Below are 16,159 nucleotides of genomic sequence, written 5' to 3'. Positions count from 1 at the left end.
CACTAACTATTTGCTTAATTCTATTCACTAATAACGCGTAGAAAGTTTGGCGAGTTTCCGCTGTATTCGATTCATAAGTGGCGAATGTATTGATTTCTTCTATAATATATTCAATTTTAGAGTTAAGATCGGAGATAGAACATACTTTGAGTTGCGTTATTCTTCTCGAAAGGTCCTTGTAGTTCGTAGATGGTCGAAAATGTTGTTTGAGTAAATTTCTAGCCGACTCCCAATTTTCCGGACGATTATTTAACAAAAGTTCCTTTGCCGCTCCTGTAATTTTTATGTTATAAATTACCTGCCAGGCTTCTTCCCGTGATTCCTCATCAATAGCACTAAGATGACCACCAACGGTTGTTAGAAACTGCGTTAGCTGTTTCCTGTCTCCCGAAAACTCTTTTATGTAGGCAATTTGTTTTATTATTGTTTCTGCTCGATTCGGCCGTTGCAAATTAGCTAAATTCTCCAAAGCTGCTATCAATCGTTGCGCTAATACGTTATCCATTTCGGCTTGAAGGATGCGTCGATGGTAAATAGCTAGTCTGTCTCTACGTTGAGTCTTGAGGTGAGTCTATTTCACTGTACTTTTATATTAGATTTTTTTTTTTTATTATTGCTAGGATTCCAAACCAGCCTCAGAATGTGTTTTAAGACGGATTTATGCTTGTTACTCCGCCTCCTAGCTTTGTATTTATTTTAGTTAATATATTTTTTTTTTATATTATTAAACGAATCGCGACACTTGATTTTTTTAGTTAAAACAACTTTGTTTCTAAAAAATTGCGCCGGTTCTTGAACGAATTTAAAACACGTAACTTCGCGTATCACTGGATCCTGCTCGATGCATGGATCCTACCGACTGCGCCACTAAAATTAATAACACTTGAAGTTATTAATTTAATATATTTTATTGATCTTCATCCTCTCACAGTTCCAACTAGACTCTTAGTTATTTATTTAATATATTTTATTGATCTTCATCCTTCCACAGTTCCAACTAGACTCTTAGTTATTTATTTAATATATTTTATTGATCTTCATCCTCCCACAGTTCCAACTAGACTCCTAGTTATTTATTTATTATATTTTATTGATCTTCATCCTTTCACAGTTCCAACTAGACTCTCCTTTTATTATCTTATTGCCACCTTAATACCTACGATGCTCGCTCGTTTGTGCATCCGTTATGCAGGTGCACTCAATAATGTTTATGATTCTATTAGTTTGTGCATCCGTTATGCAGGTGCACTCAATAATGTTTACAATGTTTCGGAATTAACTGTAAATGGGAGATAAGCGACCCAAGCGGATATTTAACCTATATAGTTTCATCCCGACGGCTTGTTGATAAAACTTTGGTGCCGCTCCTCCCTGTACTTCTGTCTGTAATTTCGCCTCTCCTCTTGACGGAATTTACAATAAATACTTGGAGGTGTCCGTGTTTTTTTTTTGGGATTTTTTTTTGCATTGCTCAATATATCGCATTTTTTTTATCAACTTCTAGATTTCAATCAGTCGTTCCACTTTTCTTGCAACTGGGCCCAAATATATTTTTTTGTTAAACTAATGAAAACGTTTTTTAGGTAATTGTAAAAGTCAGGCCATCTGTTATGATTACTGCAGTATCCATTGAGGGGTTGGAAGTTACGGAGCATTTTTTCATCGATTGCTTCAGTATTTACTCTTCCCAGATTCCATGAAAAGGTGAGCAAAATCTGTAGTCATTCGTTTTCAGGTCCACTTGGCTCATGGCTTCGGGACAGGTACCTTACTGAATATGAAACATATGGATTCCCAAAATATAATTTTACCACCATTACAAATTAAAATGGGCCTGGAAAAAAATAAATATCAAAATTATGCTATTTATAAATTACACAAAGTTATTCCAAGTAGTTCGGACACCAAATTGATAGATTCAATTTTTATCGGTTCACAAAAACGTTAGCTAATATGAAAAAAATATGAAAAAAAACAGGGCTGATTTCTTAAAAAACAACAACGAAATTCTCTCAAAATACATTTGATCCATTCACTGTAGAACTTTTCTCTTGAAACTTGGGCCCCAGCAGTCCCAGTGATAGTCACTGCCAGCGTTCTCACCAAGGCTTTAACATTTTTGAAGGGGGAGGGATTTTCAGGGTGAGCGTATATTAGGGGACTACAACTGCTATATTTAAAAAGATTCAGACAGAGAAAATCATAAAAAACAGAAAAGAATTAATAATTCTAATTTTTTTCATTTTGTATTTTATAAATATTTCATGTAATTTTTTTTACTATTTACTTTATTAAAAAATAAAATAGACTCAACGGAGTTTTTTTAAAGATTTTTAAAAAGTACATTTAGGCAAGCTTAAAAAGCAAAAAAAAGAAATAGTAGAGATTAGAAAAAGCAGCTGAAAGCTGATGGCGCGATGATAGAACCGGAAATCCAAATCTTATTAAATCAATTAAAGGCCGTCAACCTGAACCTACCGAAAACCTAGGTATCATCAACAAATCACATCACGTTTTTACATAGTTCCCACACAAAACATATTAAAATAATATTCGATAGCTGGACTCGAACAGAATGTCGGAGAGGCACCGATAGCATTTTTATGCTGCAACCCAAAAAAAAGATGAAAACACCCGCGTGAGCCAAGAAGGGTTTTAATTAATGACTCTCAGCTCGGAGGCTACTTCCATACAAAGTTAGTAGTCATTATTGCGAGTTTACATTCATCACTTTTGTCTTTCCACGAGAAACGTATATATTTGCTGGTGCGACCTATTCGCATAGGTGAAAAGCACTGATGTTAGCACTGATGCAGAGAACAAGTGGTTCCCGAAATATCGGTATTTACAAGACCAATAAATAACACTAGTGAATAGAAAAAAGCAAGTTTTAATTATTTCAAATGATTTAATCGTTAGAAATATCGCTTAATTACACTCGGATAAGAATTGTCCCAGAATCACATCTGAAAGGAGATAACTACTCCAGGCGACCCAGTAATTTATGCAATGTAACTGAACTCATCACTGCCTAGACACATATTCTTTCAGAATGAAGATATGGCTCAGGGAATTGCAGAATGGAACAAGAACACTGCGGTCACAATTGATGAAGAATGAAATGAAGAATGTGACATTGATTTCGAATTAAATGAAACTAAAGTACCACATACTGAAGCAATCAAGGCAGCGAACCTTGTAATTGAGTGGTCTGAAGAAAATGGTGGCAACCTTTCGGAAATTTACTTACTACGAAATTTGTATGAAACGTCAATCTTAAAAAAATCATCAATCATTTTGAAAAAAAAAATATATATGCCGGTTCATTATCAAGACCTTCTCCCCAACCCTCTTTAATGTGAACACTCTCAGCAGCATGAACACCATGCAGTTCAATAGTAAACGTTTTTTACTGGACTCAAGAATGCAAGTTTATCTTCCAACTTCTACGAACTTCCCCTTCCTAAATAAAAGACCAAGTAGAACAAATGATTCACATCTCGAGATTTTATTTAATATTGCTCTCATAGTTTAAGAGGAATTTAATAAGTTAATGTGTGCACTAATACAAGTATGTTTGTTTAAAAGTATTTCTTATTGAATAAACTCAAAGAAATTTACTGTTCGAGTTTTGTCCATAACTTGGCTCCGATCATATCGCGACAATAGCTATAATTTATACAAAATCATAAAATCCATGGATAAAATATTAAATATTACATGTTAGAATAAATTACAAGGCAAAACCTTATGCATGATAATTTCTCGAAGAAAATTTATAAACTTCAGTCATCGTGTGATAATATTAGTTTGTGCTAATTCTAAATTCATTGCCTACTATCGTGGCTTCGTTCAACTTGTCTACTTCGCAAAATTACTTTTTCAGAGGTCGATTACTAATTTGTGCCGTACTTATTGCATGCTTCACTAGTGGTTCTTTTGAATGACCTTTTATTGTGGAAATCGACGGTGAACCTTCATTTGTGGATTTCCTCATACGAATATTAGCCGATCCTGGCGGCTTATCGTTTGGATTCGTAACTGCTAACCGCATTGTCTTACGGAAAGTGGCTGGTGAGGTAGGAAGAGAGCTCGTTCCAGGGGGTTGGTCAATTTTGTTGACGGTTTTATCTAGAAAAATTATGTAACGAATTGATGAAAAAATATAGATAAAAAGAAATGGGATTTACTTTTATCACAAGCCGTCAAGCGTTCAAAAACGTTTTTAGTCTTGTATGCTTTCCAATCCATGCTTTCGTTGTTAGTTTCTTTGTTAGAGTTTGGCTTACTTACGAATGCTGGTTTGCCAAGAGATTCATCTGTTTTTGAAAATTTACTTTTCATCTTCGATACTTTACCAGAAGCTTCGAAAATAGGTTTCCTAGGGGAAAGTTTGTCCTTCAAAATATTATTTTCCAGGGACTTTTTTCTCATTCGAACGGTATTTGTGAAATCAGATTTCATCAGAGGGTCTTTCATTTTTACATCGAGACATGTCGAGTATTTTCGTATTGGATCTCGAGAAACATCTATTGTGAAATTTTCGTACAACTCGCTAACATCTGTATGCCTTTTCGTATCTGCATTTGGTGTAAGGAGTAGGTTTGCGTCCGTCATACTCTTTTCTGAATCCCTATGTTTCACTATTTCTTCTAATTTCATTTTAAGAACATCTGGCACTACGACACATGATAAATTATTGTTACTATTATTCTCGAATTCCTCTCTTATAACTGGGACTTTATCGAAAATATGTGTTTGTAGGGTTTGTACGCGAGAACCATTGCTGCAACTGGAACATTCACTGAAGCCTGAATCACTGCGTTCGCTGCTTATCACCTTGCCATGTCTTTCAACTGTAGCCATATTTGCACCACAGTTGTTATCGACTAGTCCTGAAATCCTGTCTACATTGTCGGCCTCTTCATTTAGAGAAGACATACGGCCAGGGCTTGGTGAAAATGAGAATCCAGACCCAGCTGAAATAGACGGTCGCGGGCTATTTGGAAGCGATCCCGATGTTGTGGAATTACGACGTGAAGCAGAAAGTGTGGCCATCCTTCCCAGTGCTCTTATTGCATTTCCTGTTTTCTATTGGTCAAATGCATACAAATTACATGCAAAAACGTGAGCAAAAACAGAAACTCTACATATTAGAACAACAATTCAAACAATTGTCTGTATATTTTTCAAATTGCCAACAAACAAATCATTCGCCATCCAATATAGTAGTTTACTGGTTAATTTGCTTGTTGACAAATCGCTACAGTTCAAACCTTGAATTCCACATTTCACACACGTTAAACCAATGCTCATCGACTTACCTGCCACTTTCTACGTATTATGAACTTTTTCAATTTGTCCGTACATATTTTTACGTTATTTAAGCTTTGTTCGTTGTGTTGCGCCAGCCAATTGGACTCTAGACACTCATCCGCAGTAAGACGGTCCTCTTTCCGATGAACCAGCAGGTTAGAAATGAAGTCCTTTGCGTCCCGAGAAACAGCATCGAAGGCTTCGTCATCGTAATCATAGCTTGCCCGTGTAATATTCGCGAATGTTTCCACGTCAGAATCCCCCATGAACGGCGATAGGCCAGATAACCTGAAAATTGATTTGATTTCCAGAAATTCCCACTACTAATGATAACATATCTAATTGAAATGAAAGATTGTCTTGGAAGATATTTTTCCGTTTTATTGGCTAAAAGTATCTAATATACCAGGTGTACTCCTAATTAATTACTGGTTTTTTTCCGATAGATGGCGTTCTATGTTTTGTGTCGCTGTTGGTCACACATACCTGCCATTTTGTTTAGTTGTTGTCGAGTTTCTAAACTGCGTTGACGTTTCCCCAAAAAGTTCCTCCAGCAAGTTTTTATTGCGCGTCAAATATGTTGGCGTACGTACCGAATTTCGTGCATATGCACCATGCATTGCTTTTCATGTTCAATCAACGAAAAAAGTGTCCGACAGCTACTGTACCTTTGTGAAAGTTTATGGCGAACGTGCATTAACATTTCGAACATGTGAAACGTGGTTTCGATAATTCAAAAATGGAGATTTCGACCTGAATGTCAAGCGAATATCGTTTGCGACTCGTACGAAAATTTGCAGAAATGGCTCACTGGGTGGTGCACCTCCAAAGACAGTCAATTCTACTGGCGTGGTATTCACAAATTACCAGAAAGGTGGACAAAATGTGTAGAAAGCGATGGAAAACATTTCGAATAAAATAACTATTACGGTTCCCTTGGAATTATGTGTTTCATTCACAAAAAAAAAACGGAAATTAATTAGGAGTACACCTGGTAAACAAATACGTATTTTCGGGGACCAACTGTCTTCTTCTTCAGTGTTTTATCTATAAAATAAAATACTGAAAAAGGGGGCAGTTGGTCCCCGAAAAACGTATTTGTTTAAATTAGATACTTTTACCCAATTAAACGGAAAAATATCTTCCAGGACAATCTTTCATTTTAACATTTCGGCTAACAAACTACCTCCTAACTCAAAATACATCTAATTGCTCTACTAATTCAATAAATTCATTAACCGATAGAATAGCCTCCTCTCCTGATCAAATCTGAAAAAAATCAACTTACAGTACGTAGCATATCACGCCGACGCTCCACATATCGGTTTGAAATCCAATCGGTTCGTAATTTATTATTTCGGGAGCAATGAACTCCGGCGTCCCGAAAAGGACACGCACTGGCATATTATCCGTTAACCTTTGAGCCAAACCAAAGTCAATTATTTTTATCTGATGGCTGGAGTGCGTTCGACACATAATATTTTCCGGCTTCAGATCCAGATGCACTATCGACTTTCTGTGCATATAACTAACTCCTTCACAAATCTGACGCAAGAACAGAATACAATCCCGTTCAGTTAACGTGAAGTCATCTGCAACAACTCTCTCAAATAGTTCGCCACCGGTTATACTGAAATGATGCAACCATCCCCCATTCAGAATTTCACAAATTGAATAGAAATAATCAAACTTACTATTCCATCACCATCACAATTTCACGTGGATTGTCGAAAACCGCTGCAAGTTGTAGCAGCTTTGGATGGTGAAGTGACTTCATTATTGAAATTTCCTCTTGAACTTTTTCTTTATCACGGGATTTGATGCATTTAATAATCTTTGCCGCCATTATTTGTCCCGTTTCTTTTTCACAAACTTTGAATACAGTTCCAAAACGCCCACGTCCCAATTCCTCGAGAATGTCAAACCGCGACTTAAAGTTACCACCTGAAGCGACTTTTAGTAGCTCTTTGCTATCATCTGAAATTTAGTTTGATCAAGGTTAAAATTTAAAAACATTAATAATGGGGTTTACCTCCATCACAATAACTAATTGCAGAGACGATAATTTCATCACTTGGAAGACTTGGTTCGCTACGGCCATGGATGTTTTCAGCCCGAACTCTAAACCTATACGCATTCCCAGGAGTGATATTTTTCACTGTATAGGCCAGGGAATCTACAACAGTGACAATCTCCACCCAATCGCCGTCTCCCTCCTTCATTTCAAGGCTGTATAAGAATATTTATTAATTTATATGTATAGCGAACGAATTGAGGGCAACTGATGACAAAGAATGAAAATCACGATAAAGCAATAGTAAGGTAAAGGTAGTATTGCACAGCCGTATAGAACACATAAACATATATAAGGCCTCCAAATAAGTTCTATCGGTTTTCACAATAGATGGCGTAGTTTATTTTTTATTCCATTGATCCACATTTCCAAACATTCATTGGAAAGCTACTGTCAATAGGCGCAAACGTCAGTATAAATTATTTAATTGAAGTGTAAACAACAATACTTTTTTCATCAACGAAAATGGCCAATTTTGTACCAAATAATGTGTTTTTGCGGGGAGTTCTACTTCATTATTTCAATACGAAGAAAAAAGCAACCGAAAGTCATCGCATTTTGGTGGAAGTTTATGGTGACCATGCTCTATCTGAGCGAACGTGTCAGAGGTGGTTTGGACGGTTTAAAAGTGGCAATTTTGACTTGAAGAGCGCGCCGGATGGCCAACAATTTTTGAAGATGAAGAATTAGAGGCATTGCTCTACCAAGATCCATCGAAAACGCAAGAAGAACTTGGAAAAACACTTGGAGTCACTCAGCAAGCCATTTCTCACCGGGGGATGGGAATGATCCGAAAGGTCGGAAATTGGGTTCCGTATGAACTGAAGCCAAGAGACGTCGAACGCCGTTTTTTCACGTGCGAACAACTGCTCAAACGACAAGAAATAAATCAATTTTTCACAATAAAGCTTCAAATTAAAAAAAAAAAAACCGGCAGAACTTATTTGTAGGCCTTATATTATATTAGGTGAAGAAGTATGACCCCGCCGTTTCTAATTTGATTTATTCCGAGTTTTGGACGAATTATTATGAATTGAGTTTTCGTCCATTTTCGTTTGAGGTATCATCGATTCATATAGTTGATTGGGGTCATAATGCATCAACTGCAACTATGCGCCATGTGCTTTAACTTTCCCCAGGATTGTCCGAAAAGTTTGTACTCTTTCTACACAGTTCTTATCCACGTAGTTCAAATGCGATCTATACATCGGCTATCCTGGGAAGTAAGTTTCATTGCATGGCATAATCCGCGAAGGGGTTATCGCTCTTCCTTAATGCACAGCCTACTCGCTGCTGCTCCTGTCTCCTAGTTAACACGTCCACGGGTATCCGGCTAGTATGTCAACGAAGTTCTTCATTAGTTAGACTTAGGCCAGAATACCCGATGACATGACGCAGACATGAATTGATGAAAGCCTGGAGTTTTTGAGTAACAGTGAAGGTCACAGAGAAAAAACTGCAACCGAACAGTTTTAATTTGATATTAGTGTTGAAAGAGCTGCGTTTCTGAATTCAAGTTCAGCGCCGCCGTTTTCAGAAACAATCCTTTCTAGAGATATGAATCGATCAATGCCCTCGATGTTCTTCCCATCAATACAAACAAGCGTCCGATGACCAGTCGGAGAAACCTTTTTTTTGTGTTTGTTTTCAGTCTGACTCTACTTGCTTCCTTTTCCAAATCCAGAGCTATTTGATCAAAGTCTATGACTCGGTGAGAGTTGGCAGATATCAAAACCCCTTACCGGACCAGCGAAAAACGTGCGATCAACTGCAAGTTATTCCATGATGCGATATACGGTTGCGAAACCTTTGCTATTTACGGCAGCCTCTGCTTCACTCATCAGCGTAAAATTGGATTTTTTGTTGCGGTACACACTTGACTGTATTTCTCACCCTTTTTTTACGCCAACCACCAACCATCAATAGAGTTCGCAGCTTCTTGTGTTCATCTCTCCAGTTCCACGATTCCGCAGTTAGGTTTTTCAACATCCTTTTGAGACGTGGCTGTAAATTTCATTCGCACCAGAGCTAATGGTGTTTTTGACGGCGGCCAAGGGTTTATTCTCAGGGCGGGTGTTCTGAGTTTGTTTATCTCGGAGATGGCTGGTATTAAATTTGAGAGACCGACGTTCTGTGCCCCTACGAGCAGATTCACGAGTGACGCACAAACGAAGGGAAGTGATCATCATCGTTTTTTATGCACATTCAGAAGGTAACTCCTGCTCCTGCTGATTACGGTATGCTCAGTCTGTTTAGATGCTCTCTAACTAACCTTGTGATATTCCCTGTGCTCGAACGGTACATCGGTGATGACGTGGCGGTTAAAGATACAGAAGTTTTCAACCCTTTCAACCACTGATCTGGGCGCCACCGTTCATAGAAAGCCTCCTCTTCTTCCTCACTCCTTTTCCTAAAGATCAAAATTTTCCGTTGATCCGTAGCATTAAAAATCCTGTCACAACACACCTCCAAGTTAATGAAAGCATGCCTTGCTGTAGTTGTCAGCCATTTGTCTTTCTCAAGTATAAATGCACAGTGCTTGTATCGTTATCGTGGGGTGTGTGCACATTCCAGAAATTAATCATAACTCATTTTCGATAGTCGAAGGTCGTAGTCGTGGGTTCAGTCCCCACCGGAGACGATGTTGATGTTTCGGTAGAAAGAAACTTCGAAATTTCTCCCCTTTTTAGGCTCGAGACGTAGCTTTTTAGAAATAATGACCCTTCAAAAAAGAGCTATAAATAATTTTAATATAGGTCTTGTTAAATATGAATCAATATGTAGATTTCAATGTGCTAATAATTCCAAACATATCGTAAATAGTCTAATAAATCCAATTTAATCTTTAATCCAATTGTTTGCGCATATTTGAATTTGAACCAGACTCGCGCTTCCTTGTGGCGCGATGATCGCCGGAAGGCGCTCGCTGCGCCGTGAGTTTTACTCAACGCTATGCCAGCTCTCCGAAAAAAAAGGCACTTTTCCTCTCCGCCATACCACCGACCTAAAGCATTTTCCGTAGCTGTTAATTTTGTTTTAATAAACTAAGTTTTTAAGTTTATACCGGTATTTTCCTTGCCTCCAAGCCAACCTACATATAGTCCACTACTCCTAACTAACACCAATTTAATCTTGTTTAGGAAAAGTTAAAATTGGCTACATTCGGTATGTTTGGAAGTTTTTCTTTTTCAAATCGTTCACACATTGAAATCAATATATTTTGATTCATATTTAACAAGAAATACCTAATTAAATTTATAGTTTATAACGGGTTTAAAAATGTTCTGCCATTTTTTTTGAAAGGCTATATCCTGGGCCGGAATATTTTGATTATTTCTTAGAAACCTCAATTCACAAGACAACGTTTCATATGCGGTAGTTTATTTTATCATAATAGCGTGTTTGAAAATACCTCATCTGCGGAAAGGTCTTCTTTTCCTTTTCCATCTTGAGGGAAATTAGACCGAAGTTCCGTATGACACATTATCTTTAACCGAAAGAATCTATTTCGAATGATAGCAGCATCTCAAATCAGATGATTTTGACGTCTATTAACGTGGAAAACCTGTAAGGCAGTTCGCAGCAAAGAACGTAACCAAAAAGGTAGTTTTGCTTGAATGCGACGAGGAAGGCCCAAAAGAAAGGAAAGTAGATACTGCATGAACTTAGTGAGAGAAACAAAGAACAGTGAAGAATAACCTGTGAAATTGTGTTTGCAAAAGATCAAAGAAAGTTTTCTCTCCATTCTGTGGTAACTGGTAATGAAAAACGATTGTACTTCGACAAAGCCCAAATGACCATGGATACGGTCAAGACAGGTGACATCATCAACCTCAAAACTAAATATCCATGGAACAAAAGTCTTATTCACCATCTGTTGAGATCGACGAGGCTAACTGCACCATGGATTTCGTCAACCTGATGAAATGGTTAATGGAAAAGAACAAAATGCCCACGATGAGATTACATTGCTCAATCAATAAAAGATACTCTGACGGATATCAAATGGGCGTTTTTAAACCAACCATCTACGATCCGGCAGGCCTGTCAGTCATATTTGCGCATTCCACAGTCCATCCGGCTACCTGTTGGGCACAAAACAATATTCGCGTATCGGCAAGACGGATGGTACCATCAGTTCAGTTCTGGCCGTGAAAGACATTGAGACGCAAATTTTAGATATTTTTTGTGTAGGAGCATTTAGAAAAAATGTCTACCAGCGATGAAAATGCACATGAAAGTCTGGCTTACTGCCTAAGTGGACGTTGTGGAAACTGTCGACAGAGTGAATAAACGTACCTACGTATCGGTCTGCGTCATCTCGTTTCCGGGTGGCTGGATGGATGAATTGTTTTTCAATCGATCACCGGCCTAACTAACAGGGCAATCAGATCTCATCCATGTTCTGGTCAACCGCCAACTGCGAACTGTTCAGGCCTAATTGGCAGGCCGGCCTGATCGTGGAAGGCGGTCTTAACCTCACCTTCAATTCAGTTCAGAAATTACCTGTCAGTTTATCTCCTATTCCCAAGGAGCGCTTCCACAATTATCAGGGATGTTTGGGCGCACGATGGTTCCGTTTGTACATAACTCATAGTGTATGGATAATTGAGTATGTAGCAATTTGATGCTTCTAGAATGGAGTTGGAGGCATTTGCAGTAAATGTTCATATAAAAATATACTATTATTGACTCTATTTAAGAAGATAACGGAATGGAGAGTATTTTGAGGTCTAGATATCGTTTTCAGGCACCACCGTGATTTTTCCAAATTTTTCGATCGGATAGTTCCTGCGAAATAAGTGACCACTTTTTAAGCCCTCGATCTCTGCTTTACAAATGACGTTAACACAAAAGCCTGCATATATAGGAACTACCCCTTCGAACTTAATGTACAAGGTTGTCATTCACTCCAATTCGTGTCAACAGGTCTCATGTATCAAATTTCGATCACTTTCCGTTTCTTGAAAGACGACGAAGTCATAATTCTAAACCTACATTACACACTACAAGTGTCTATGAAAAACTATTTCACAGTTCATCCGCGATTCAATATAATCAAGAACATCCGCTGATAGATTTGAATAACTATGCTTACATGAAGCCCGTGAGGACACATCCGCCATCATAGGGAGGACCGCACCACGCAACCGCGACGCGATCTGGACCTTGAGAGACGCTGGGTTTACCACTAGGCGGTTCAGGTGCACTTTCAACTGAAACGGATGCCGCCGCCATGTCACTTCCGTAGTCGTTCATCACTTCCACTGTGTATTTGCCACTATCATCACCTGTGACCGATCTAAGAATTAAAGCTGAGCGATCTGACTTGGTGATGATTCTAATATTAGTGCTCTCCGCAATTGGTCGACCCTGGAAATAGAATAACACAATAGAAGGCAACGAAAAACCACAAGAGCAGATATTAGTTTTCTCAGAAATCGATAGTAATGATATTTTGCTTGTTAGATCTCCGTAATTCAGATTCATGGATGGTGACGGAAAATGTGGTCAAATTAACATTTCAAATATTCCTACAGTTTCAATGCAGGTGCATTACTATTAGATGTTGAAATTATTCTCCAGAAATTTCACTTTGCCAAATATCCATAACCCAACCATCATTCGGGTATTCATTGTTAAACCGCTAATTTACTTACAGCTTTCATCCACTTTACAGACGGAGCTGGTGAGCCTCCAAATGATGTTTCCAAAATTATAGTACCTCCTATTAATCCTGTACAATTGTTAGGTGTTTTAATAATGTATGCAGGAATATCTGCATCTTCGTTAGTGAAGTCGTCTTTGGAATCGAAAAGTGCCCACCTTGGGGTTGGTAGAACAATAAGCTGGGTACAGCTTCTAACTACCACCTCCCGATCACTGTCTTTGTATATCGAAAGCGTCACTTCACCACTTTGATCATATTCGAGGCCGAGAACATGCAAAATACGAACACCGTCACTCCGATTCTCCACCTAAAGACAAAAGATAGAGTAATTAATAAGATGTATGTACAAGTGTTTTTGCAGTTCGTAACAATGCCGCCTAGCTGAACACATCTACTGGCAGAATAAAAGTCAATCAAAACAAATACCCCAAAAACGAGAAAATCTTTTAAATTAATTATGCCAAGTATGCCCGTACTCTCTGATTGTGTCTTTACTTCGATTATAGCCGCAGTAAACTGGAATCTAATACGGCTAAATAGCAGGAACTACATAGTTACCTGTGGCTAGACGCTTCAAATCGGGTCACCAGTTTGCCTTTCCAGTTACTCATTCATTTGTGTATAATAACATTAACTCTGGCCGCTGTTAAACGGTATGCGGACAGTTTGAAAACCCTGGGTCGGTTTCCAGTGAAACTAATGACATGGGTTTGTTCCCACTGAGTAAACAAAGTTACAATGTGAGTCAATACCAATAATTGCGCAAAACAATGTGAAAACCATCAAATCAAATTAGGAAAAAGAAGGAGAGCAAACTCCGATTTTCCAGTTGAATTTTTTTGAAGACGAATTGTGAAGGCCATGTTGGGAAACATTTGTCTCTAACTCACCTGATATCTTGCCCTTGAAATAAGCTGGTATTATCTTGTAGGTGGTCAAAGGGTAGTATAGGTCCCAGGGCGAAACATGGATTGGTACCCACGATGGAGCATAAAACCTGGGAAATGCCTGCTGAACCAACACCAACAGCTCTACTACCAAACCCTATCTCCAACTCCACGTGGTGACCGCTGGGAGCTCTTTCGTAACGAAAAGCTGCAGACGGAGAAGGATGAAGGCGAGTCTCCCGCGCCTAAAAACGGGACAAATTGTACCAACTAGTCCTCCAGGTAGGGGTTTGGGTAGGGCTGACAACCCTACACGGAAAACAACTTGTTACGAAGCCACAACAGGAGCCTCGGACAGGATGGACTTTAAAACGACGGGCCCGGCAATGACAACGGATCAACGATTTGCGCATTTTCTCATGGAACGTGCGCTCCCTGTACAGAGATGAAGCTGATGACCAGCTAGCCGATACCCTGTCCCAATATAGGGCTGATATAACAACGTTACAAGAGATGCGATGGACAGGGACCGGTTTCCTGGAGAAGAGCCACTACACCATATATTATAGCGGTCATCCAGTAAACCATGTGCTCGGAGTAGGTTTCTTAGTCAGCCAAAAAATGAAACCTACTGTTATCGGCTTTGAAAACATAAGCGAACGGCTATGCACTCTGCGCTTGCGAGGCAAGTTTAGAAATATAAGCCTCATTAACGTTCACGCCCCTACAGAGGAGACTGCAGAGTCGGAGAAGGATACCTTCTACGAGGCAGTAGAACGAACCCTCGAAGCCTGTCCCAAATATGATATCAAAATCATACTTGGGGATTTTAACAGCCAAGTAGGGAAGGAGCCCGTATTCAGGCAATACGTTGGCTCCCATAGCTTACACGAAAAAACAAATGATAACGGACTACGGATTATTCAATTAGCAGGGTCACACGAAATGGTTGTTGGAAGTACCTGGTTTGCGCGGAAAGCGATCCACAAACATACGTGGGCCTCTCCAGACGGGACCACTTTCAACCAAATTGACCACGTGTTGATCGAACGCCGCCACCTATCAGCCTTGATGAATGTCAGAACATATAGGGGGGCCAATATAGACTCAGATCACTATCTCGTTGGCATGGTCCTCCGAGCTCGAATAACAATACCACCTAGAATCCCCTCTGACAATCAGGTGAGAGTGAACACTGAAGCCATCCACAACACAACCCTCCGCGACACCTATAAGAGGGAAATGGATGCCGCAATAACCGCAGTCAACAGAGGACCTGGAGATGAAGCATCAACAAATGATCTTCACAATCACCTGAAGAACGTTATCATGGGTACGGCCACAAACATACTTGGCCCCAGCCGCAAAAGGAGTCGGAACGGCTAGTTTGACGATGAATGTAAGCTAGCAACGGAACGGAAGAATGCCGCATACCGAGTAATGTTGCATTCTCAAAGAACGCGGCCGCGCGCAGAGACTTATCACAAACTCCGTCGAGCGGAGACGCGACTTCACAGACGGAAAAAGGAAGCCTGGGAGAACCAACAAGTCTGTGAACTAGAAAAGTACAGGGAGCAACCGCACCAGCGCGCAAGTTTTACCAACAAGTCAGCAGAATGAAGCCTTATACACCTCGATGCTCATCCTGACGAGACAAAGAGGGAAATCTGATTTCCGACAGAATGGGCATATTGGAGCGATGGGTTGAGTACTTTGATGAGCTACTGAACAACCAGAACATCGGCGAATTGAAGGTCCCGCCAACTGAAGACGACGGACAAATACTGCCACCACCAAGTTTAGGAGAAACAGTCCGTGCAATTCATCGGCTTAAAAATCATAAGTCGCCAGGAGCCGATGGAATTACAGCCGAATTGGTTAAATATGGAGGCGACCAGTTACACCAAGTGGTTCATCAACTTGTGTGCAAGGTATGGGACAGCGAATCAATGCCTGACGATTGGCAACGAGGCATTATCTGTCTCATACATAAAAAAGGAGATATCACACAGTGCAGCAATTATAGAGGTATCACGTTGCTGAGTACCATCTATAAGATATTCTCCACTATCTTACTAGGCCGAATAGCCCCATACGCCCAGAACATCATTGGCCCATACCAAAGAGGCTTCACTCCAGGCAAATCAGCAACAGATCAGATTTTCTCTCTGCGGTAAGCAATGCAAAAACTGTTGGAATATGGACAACAGT

General features: G+C 39.5%; 1 protein-coding gene across 2 annotated transcripts in view; it reads right to left on the bottom strand.

Moving 5' to 3' along the window:
* Positions 1–3,482: 3,482 nt before the first annotated feature.
* Positions 3,483–16,159, bottom strand: part of LOC119651002 (myosin light chain kinase, smooth muscle-like) — a 29,864-nt gene continuing 17,187 nt past the window's right edge. Inside the window, exons 5-12 of one of the 2 annotated variants that reach the window (XM_038054298.1) lie at positions 13,051–13,368; positions 12,489–12,763; positions 7,349–7,545; positions 7,011–7,293; positions 6,605–6,946; positions 5,325–5,604; positions 4,191–5,091; positions 3,483–4,131 (exon numbers count right to left, since the gene is read on the bottom strand). In XM_038054298.1, the coding sequence (XP_037910226.1) occupies positions 3,875–4,131; positions 4,191–5,091; positions 5,325–5,604; positions 6,605–6,946; positions 7,011–7,293; positions 7,349–7,545; positions 12,489–12,763; positions 13,051–13,368 (2,853 nt within the window). In that variant the 3' untranslated portion in view covers positions 3,483–3,874. The remainder of the gene's footprint in view (positions 4,132–4,190; positions 5,092–5,324; positions 5,605–6,604; positions 6,947–7,010; positions 7,294–7,348; positions 7,546–12,488; positions 12,764–13,050; positions 13,369–16,159) is intronic. The other variant, XM_038054292.1, reaches the window with a different exon arrangement.

This window comes from Hermetia illucens, chromosome 1 (assembly GCF_905115235.1).
Source record: "Hermetia illucens chromosome 1, iHerIll2.2.curated.20191125, whole genome shotgun sequence".
Classification (NCBI taxonomy): Eukaryota; Metazoa; Arthropoda; class Insecta; order Diptera; family Stratiomyidae; genus Hermetia; species Hermetia illucens.
Note: the sequence above shows the minus strand (reverse complement) of the source record. Positions and strands in the feature narration are given on the sequence as shown.